At 44.1% G+C, this 7,499-nt stretch overlaps 1 protein-coding gene across 1 annotated transcript in view; it reads left to right on the top strand.

The window, feature by feature from the left end:
- Positions 1-3,682, top strand: part of TGFBR3 (transforming growth factor beta receptor 3) — a 104,985-nt gene extending 101,303 nt beyond the window's left edge. The window contains exon 16 of the mRNA XM_086463175.1: positions 3,564-3,682. Within this exon, the coding sequence (XP_086319301.1) occupies positions 3,564-3,682 (119 nt within the window). The remainder of the gene's footprint in view (positions 1-3,563) is intronic.
- The last annotated feature ends 3,817 nt before the right edge of the window (positions 3,683-7,499 follow it).

The following is a 7,499-nucleotide window of genomic DNA, read 5'->3' on the forward strand; positions in this document are numbered from 1 at the left end:
GGACTTGAGAAAAAAAGGAAAGGAGCAGAGATTTGCCACAATTAACCCAATTTACCTGGGTCTCTGATGAAGAAGCAAAAATTTTGCAGTGTGCATGGATGCAGAAAACCCTTCAAAATTTAACCATATAAATATCTATCAATGTAATATCTGTCTTAATAGGGCTAATTGACTATGTTTGGGAAGGGACATGCACAAGTCTGATTAGTTAACGAGACTACTGAATGAAGTAAACTGTGTTACAGAGAACATCAGTCGCTCCATTCTCTTAGAAAGCAGGCTTTCCTTCTCCAGGCAGTCCTGCAAGTTAAGAGGATAAAACGTTCCAAAATCTGAGAAGTTAAAAGCGTCCCTCCTCCCCCACTTCTCCCTTTTTTTTTTTTTTTTTTTTTTTTTATGGGATCTGATTTAAAATAAACTGACATAGCAACCAATTATATTTGGCAAATGGAGATAGAAAAGCAAACATTCAGACTTCCTGGACAGGGAGTACAACTGGCAGCTTTCCTAAGTGTGAATAATAAAGTGCATGTTGTCGCATTCAGATGGGTAAAAGCTTGTTTACTGTCAATAGATGAGACATGTCCATTTCGAGCAGTTCTGGTTCAGTAACATGAGATACATGAAGCTGTTTGCACAAAAAAGACAGATGGGGAATGCCTCTTCAGTGATAGTTTACATTTCTTTACATCCTTTTCATGAATATTCTTTAAAAAAAACTTCGCTACAGATTAGGTAGGTGGTGAGGAAATAAAATGCAGGAAAAATCAGCCAGTCCAGCTGTAGTTGCCCGACTGTGTTCATAACGTCGCTGTGATTTGGATTTTTTTTTTTTTTTAACTTGAGGACATTGAGAATTTGTTATTGTTCAACAAGTGACCATGGTATATCGGAGCTGCTGATCGTGCTCTAGAAATGAGGTGCTGCAGGGGCAATTGAATTACAGCGGAGGGAAGGGGGCTCCCATCCCAAACCGAAGGGAAGGAGCCTCCTAAGACGCTTTCCAGAGGAGCCAGGAGGAGCGGAGCGAGCTGTTGGGCTCGCGCGGCGACTCCGCCACGGCGCTTGTCCCCCTGCCATAAAATAAAAACGACATGTGTTTCGCTTATAAACGAATTCACGGTGAAATGCAGACGGGTCGTACTGACGTGCCGAGGCTGACGCAAAGCGGCGGGTAATCATGTGGTTTGTAAAATGGGTGCCAGCGGAGCTGCACGGAGAGCCGGCGGGAGGCCGCGGGGGCCGGGGGCCCCGCCGGGGGAGCGGAGCGGCCATAGCGGCCTCTCCTCCTGCTGCCGGGGTCGGGGTTCGCCGCCTTGCTGGTTTCTGATGTCTGCGTGCGCTTGTTTTGGTGCGATGAAAGGGAGTTCGCTTGTCGCCGCCTTTATAAATATATCCCGTGGTACAAAAGGGAGGAACTTGTACACAAACGGGAGGAGGGGGAAGGGAAAGACGTCTGTAAGAGTCGGTCACCGTGACACCATCCCACCAAGGCTTACGAAAGCTTTTGCAGCACGATGACACAGACATTGATTTGACACGGTTTATTCTGACGGGTTGTAAAGCCGTTGCCAGTGCAAGTTTGAGCTGAAACTCGGTTTATTTGCAGATGGCTGGGGGTAGACTCTGACCTGCCGCGTGCGAGCAGACATCCACTGCTCATGGACGAGCTACGGAGTTATTTCTTCCGCTGGGAAAAACAGAATCGAAATCTGCTCACAAGCGTAAATGCTGAATTCAAGAGGGAGATCCTCACCCTGTTTTTTAAACGCTTTATTGGCCTCCTGGGCGATGTGGTTTAGTTTTTTCTGTCCTGTCCCGTGCCTTCTTTCCTCCCCATTCCTAAACCAGTGGGGTGTCAGGCAGGAGCTGTGCCTTGTGGGGCCTGAGCTAGCAGCCAACCCACCAGTTTCCATTACAAAGAGCACTTGCAGCCTCTGCTGTGAGAAACCCTCAGACCTCTCGGGTTTGTAGCAGACCCCTGAACACCGAGCAGCCCGCAGAAGGACGTTTTCTGGCCCGAGACGCAAAGCGTTAAAGGCACGTTTCCTCCGCCGCAGCATTCCCCAGGAGCTTGGGGCTCTGGCAGCTGGGCAGCAGCACACAGGGCACGGGGATGTGCCAGAGCAACTCCTGCGGGAGGAAGCTGGCTCGTCCCTGCTCTGTAACCCTCTGGATGCAGGCTGTGCCTCCGGCCTTCAACCTGTTACTGGAGCAATCGCTGGGGAACGAGGGCTCTTAGCAAATCCTGAGCAGGGAAGAAAAATTGGGCGCTGCCGACCTGGCCCCATGGCGTCAGGTTTTGGATAACCGAGGGCAACGTGAAGCAGATCTGCATCACTATCAATTCGTGAGGCAGGAGATGTACCAGCCTTTGATTTTTGGTTTTTTTTTTCCCAGTCATTCCTGCCCATGATCCAGCCAAACGTTTCCATCTTACTCCTTTGCTGGGAAAGCGGCCGTGCCGGTGCTGGCTGCCACGGTCGGTCGGCAGCTCGAGCGGCAGCGGTCTGTCCGTGTTACTGTGCTGAGATCATGGGTTCACATCCCGAGAGATGAACTAACTCAAGGGAGGGGGCAGCTACAGTGCACATGACCTAAACTGAGCCTCGCCATCCGCTTTGAAGAGGCTGGTTTGCAATATTGCTAAGGTTTTAATATTTTAATATTTGAGCACTGTAACTTAAAAAATGCCGGAGGTATGATTTCCTACATGGCCTCGTTGTGATCTTTTGGGCATTCACATAACGGCGCAATTTTTACTTGCATGCTAGTAGAGAGGTGGGTTTTTTTCCATAGGATCACAGCCACAGGTGCAGAAGGGGTGTGAGGAGAGCAGACAAAAATCTAGGTTTTATCAGGAGCCATAAATCTGGTTTTAACTCCCAGTGCTCGATTTGGCGATCCAAATAACAAAGGGCTTTTAATTTATCGTCAGTAAACGATTAACAAGAAATGGTGAGACTTGTTCTCGCTACAGGTTGTAAGTGGTGCACATACTGTTGTAGCTATAGGGGAACTTCCTGCATGTTGTGTTTGGAGTAAATCAAGTCAAGCTTGCAGGGTAGCCTGTTGTTTTTCCACATGAAGAAAACTGGCCATGTCTCAAGGATATGTGGTATCCAGCTGATTGAAGAACATTGTCTTCAGCTCCACTTTTAGTAAATATTCTGCTCTGTAAACCGGCGTTGAAACTAAACCCTACATTTCATTGGCCTTTTTCCCTAAAACAGCAAAGCTATAAAGTGGTCTGAGTCACGTAACGGGCCCCATCTGAGTGACAGCTGACAACAGAGGGTGGACAGTGTCTGTTACCGTCAGCTGCTTTTCAAATGCTTAAGAAAACAGCAGGACTGTTTTCCCCACGTGCATAGCAATGCCGAGGGGCCAAAGCCTAGTACCATTTTCAACAGCATTCTGAGGTCTGTCACCCAAGATACTCGTTGCATGGAAATACAAACCACCAGAAGAGGAGGAGTGGGAAGGAATGGATTATTGGTTTTGATGACAAAACTGACATTTTCGATTTCCCTTCTCCCAACGCCACTTTTTCTCTCCCTCAGGGGAAACAGCAGGAAGACAGCAGGTGCCTACGTCCCCGCCAGCCTCGGAGAACAGCAGCGCAGCGCACAGCATCGGCAGCACGCAGAGCACCCCCTGTTCTAGCAGCAGTGCCACCTAACTCCGGGGGAGCAGAGCTGAGGAGCGACGTAGGAGTGCGCAGGTTCAAAGGACTGTGTGTGGACATCAGCTTTTTACAGTTAAAAGGATTTGGTTGCTTTCGGAAAAAAAAAAAATGAGGAGGGTTTTTTTCTACAGAAAACAAAAAAAAAAAAGACTTTTTTCTTTTGGGAAAGCCACTGTGTGTGTGTGAGTGTGTATATGTGCACACAATGCGTGGGTAAACACAGCCTGTTGGATCTTCTATAGCATGTTGTGCTACATGTGACAAAGCTACTAATTTTACAGTACTGCAACCTGTTCTAGGGGTCCGTGGGCCCTCAATGTGAAATCTATGCCAGTTTGGAAAAATGCTGCTTTGTCTATATGACTTATTTCTTTCCCTAAACCTTCTCATTGACACAAGGTATTCATTAAGGGAATTCAACAAGATAAGCAGAACAAAGATGATCTTAGGTCAAAGGATTTCTATTTGTCTAAGCAAGGTCAGATCTCTTTGGTTAATAACGTTTTATTACTTCAGCTGTGTTTAGCCACTTTTGAGTAACCTTTGTTTTGTTAAGCTTACAGCTACAGCATCTCATTTGCTTTCCTTTTGGGTTTGCAGCTTCAGGTTTGTTCCAACTATTTTGGTTTTAATATGCATTGACTTGCTAATTGGACAAGAGCACACTCTAACATTCCCTTTCTTGTTCTCTGGGCCAAAGCTCTTTAATAAGAGATTGTTTTTTTTAAATCTACTATACCAAATACAGGCACACACAAACATTAAGACTAATAATGGTCTTGTGCACTAACATAGGTGTGTGTGTACCTTTCATGGCAATGTCTTTATACAAATAGGTCTATACCTAAGTATGCAGAGTCTAACTTACCACTTTAACAATTGGGAAATTAGCTCAATGTGCCTTCCATACATAAAGTATATAACTCATATATATATATATATATATAAAAAATAAAAACCAACTGTCTCTTTAGTTTATAATAGGTAGATAGAGGAGACAAAGGTGATTTGGTTCTAATCCTTCAGCTAGCCCAAATTCCCTTTGAAATAAGAGAACGTTTTGAGAGCACAAAGAATGTACAGTAGAGCCTGTTGTTTGTGCAGAATAGTGCCTACCAAAATGAAGATATTCTCTTAAGATAACTTGTGCGGTTGTTTGTCGCAAACTGTTGTATGAACATTGCAATTGGATAGTCCCAAAGTAGTGTCGGAATATGGAAATGGCAGAAAGGTACTAATTGTCACAGTATGTTTTTTGTGTCGTTGCCATATCTTGACCTTCAAATCGATGCCAAATGAAAAGAAAAAAAGACACTTTTAATGTGTAATTGTTTGACTGTTATGTTGCCACTTTGTAATTGTAATGTGTTCTACTGATCCTTCTCCTCTGAGGAAAAACGAGCACTGTTTTCCTCTAAAAATGAGATGAGTAACTTTCGTTAATTCTAGTGCAGGTTACCTGTGTTCTGCAGGGGGAGAAGGGAATTCATTACACTAGAGTGATAGTCTGCTCTGAAGTCTGAGCTGCAGATTTCTGTTGCTGATTCGACACTTGTGCCTCGCTGATGCCAGGATGGTCAAAGTGCAAGATACGCAGTAGGTCTAAGTGCCCAGGATCAGGTGGAATATTACTCACTTTTAAGTCAAACCTGTTAGTAATCCTGCAAACGTTTATGCATGCGGGTAACCACGCGCCTCGTCCTTGCTCGTCCGAGCGCGTGCTCGGCAGTGCGCGTAATGGCCGTTCTCCGGGTCCGTGCAGATGGTCGGGGCGTGTCCTTACACGGGCGGAAAGTGGTTTGTGTTACCAGGCCAGTGAAACGGTCCTGGTGGCGTCAGCGGGATTGTCACATCAGCGTAGTTATCCCCGTGCGTAAGGGTGTGCAGGATTGGCTCTGTTACGAGGTGACAGGAGGATGAATGTGCTACCTGTGTGGTTGAAAAGAAAGCGCTTTGCCTAACCTTCAGCAGAATGTATTGTATAAGCATATTCTATGTGTAAAGTCTTTAAAGATGTCTTCAAAGAAGACTAGAGTCTTTAAGTTCAATCATAGCTATATTTTACTACATTAAATTTCTGTATAAAGATATATTTAAATGTTTTAGATAAATGTAACTTACTCTATATGAAATGTTTAATTTCAATTACTGTGAAATTTACATATTTTGTAAATTCTTTTCCCTATTTTAACCCTTTCCTTCCTCAGATATTCTATTAATAGTTTCTCATAGGAAGTATTAGATTCGGTTGTTGGGATGGACAGGTTGAAAACTTTTATGTAAAGTAGGTAATTGTATATTTTTGAGAGAAACATGCTGCATTATCAATGTTTTTTATCAAAAATTTACTCTAACTTTAAAATAATTTACAGATTTATATTTACCGTTGGATAAACCAAAAATATATAAAGATCAAAGATTCAATTTGTTGACTTGTATTTGAAATACAGTTTCAATTAACTGAACTCGGTGCATTCAGCTATTTAATTCAGAAATTTTAATCGATCTGAATTAATTGTCTATTGGAGGTTACCAAAACCACATGTAACTACTTGGCAGATGGAACAGCCATTTCTGCTTCAACGAAGAGAAGGAGAGAACCAAACCCGGGCGTTCCCAGTTAATAGCTTTATTACAAAAATATATAGTACTTCCCAGCAGCTGGGGAGCTGCCCTGCAGTTCAGAGTACTGATACGCCTATAAGCTCTGCTTTTATAGCAGCCATTTGTCTCTGCTGCAAGTTTCTGTGTGGTGTGGCAGGCTCCTGAACGCGTAACCGCAAAGCCACGGGTTCCCACCTCCGTCAAACCTGGACCGTACCCTGTGGCAGGTACCCGTGGGGTGTGGAAGGCCAGCGAGACGCTCCCATCCCAGCGGAGGGCTTTAAAGCAAGGCTTCGGAGGGGCGGACTCGGCGGTGAATTTCGGCGTGGTGGAACCGACTGCGGAGGAACTTCTTATACAAGAACGGGAGGATTGGGCTTAAAAGGGACACCTTCTGTCTGTAAAAGCTATTAGTGATGTACTTAAACTCCAAAGCAGACTGCTCGTTGTGTCATGCGTCGTCTAATCACTAACTCTTAACCTTTTGCAGCTTTTGGTTTTGGGCATCACTATATTCACGTTTCAAGAAGTCAGATCTTTCTGTGTTAGGCTATTTTTGTGGCATTTTCCACGTGGAAATGTTTTTTTGCAAAATGTCTGTAGATGCTGATGATTGTAACCTTCCCCCTGCCCTTTTCTAACCATTTCTCTCCTGTATGTACCGTTCTTTCTGTTGTGTATATCTACCTCATGCTTCACAAGAAGACTGTACTGTTGGTTGTGCTGACAGCCCTTCATGTGAGGTGACTGTTCTGCCCTGTTGTTGTTTGTCATTTGTGGGGATGTTCATAGCGTTGTCAGATCTTCGCTGCCGTGTTCCTACCAGTTCCAAACACAGTATTCTCACTTTTGAATAAATAAGAACAGTTCTTCAAGATCCAAATGCCAGATGTTTTTTTTTTAAATCAAAGAATGGGAGAAATTTACTTGCTAGTACCTGTGGCCAGTCTGAACACCCCATTTGTATTTCATGTTACGTTCAGTATTTCAGAGACTTGTGGAAATGCATAGTTGTACAGTTTTGATAACCACAGTGTCATGTCATCTTAGTCTCTTGTGCATAATAAAATATATATCAATTTATTAATAATTGATGTCATGATTCCTTTGTTTGAAGAGCCAACAGCAGTAGATCAAGTTCTGTCTCATGGCCATGTTCTCATGTCCCATAAGCTTCAGTGGGAATTGTGTGTGTTAAGGCAGGATT

The sequence above is a fragment of the Leptosomus discolor genome, chromosome 3 (assembly GCF_034619465.1).
Source record: "Leptosomus discolor isolate bLepDis1 chromosome 3, bLepDis1.hap2, whole genome shotgun sequence".
In the NCBI taxonomy this organism is placed as follows: Eukaryota; Metazoa; Chordata; class Aves; order Leptosomiformes; family Leptosomidae; genus Leptosomus; species Leptosomus discolor.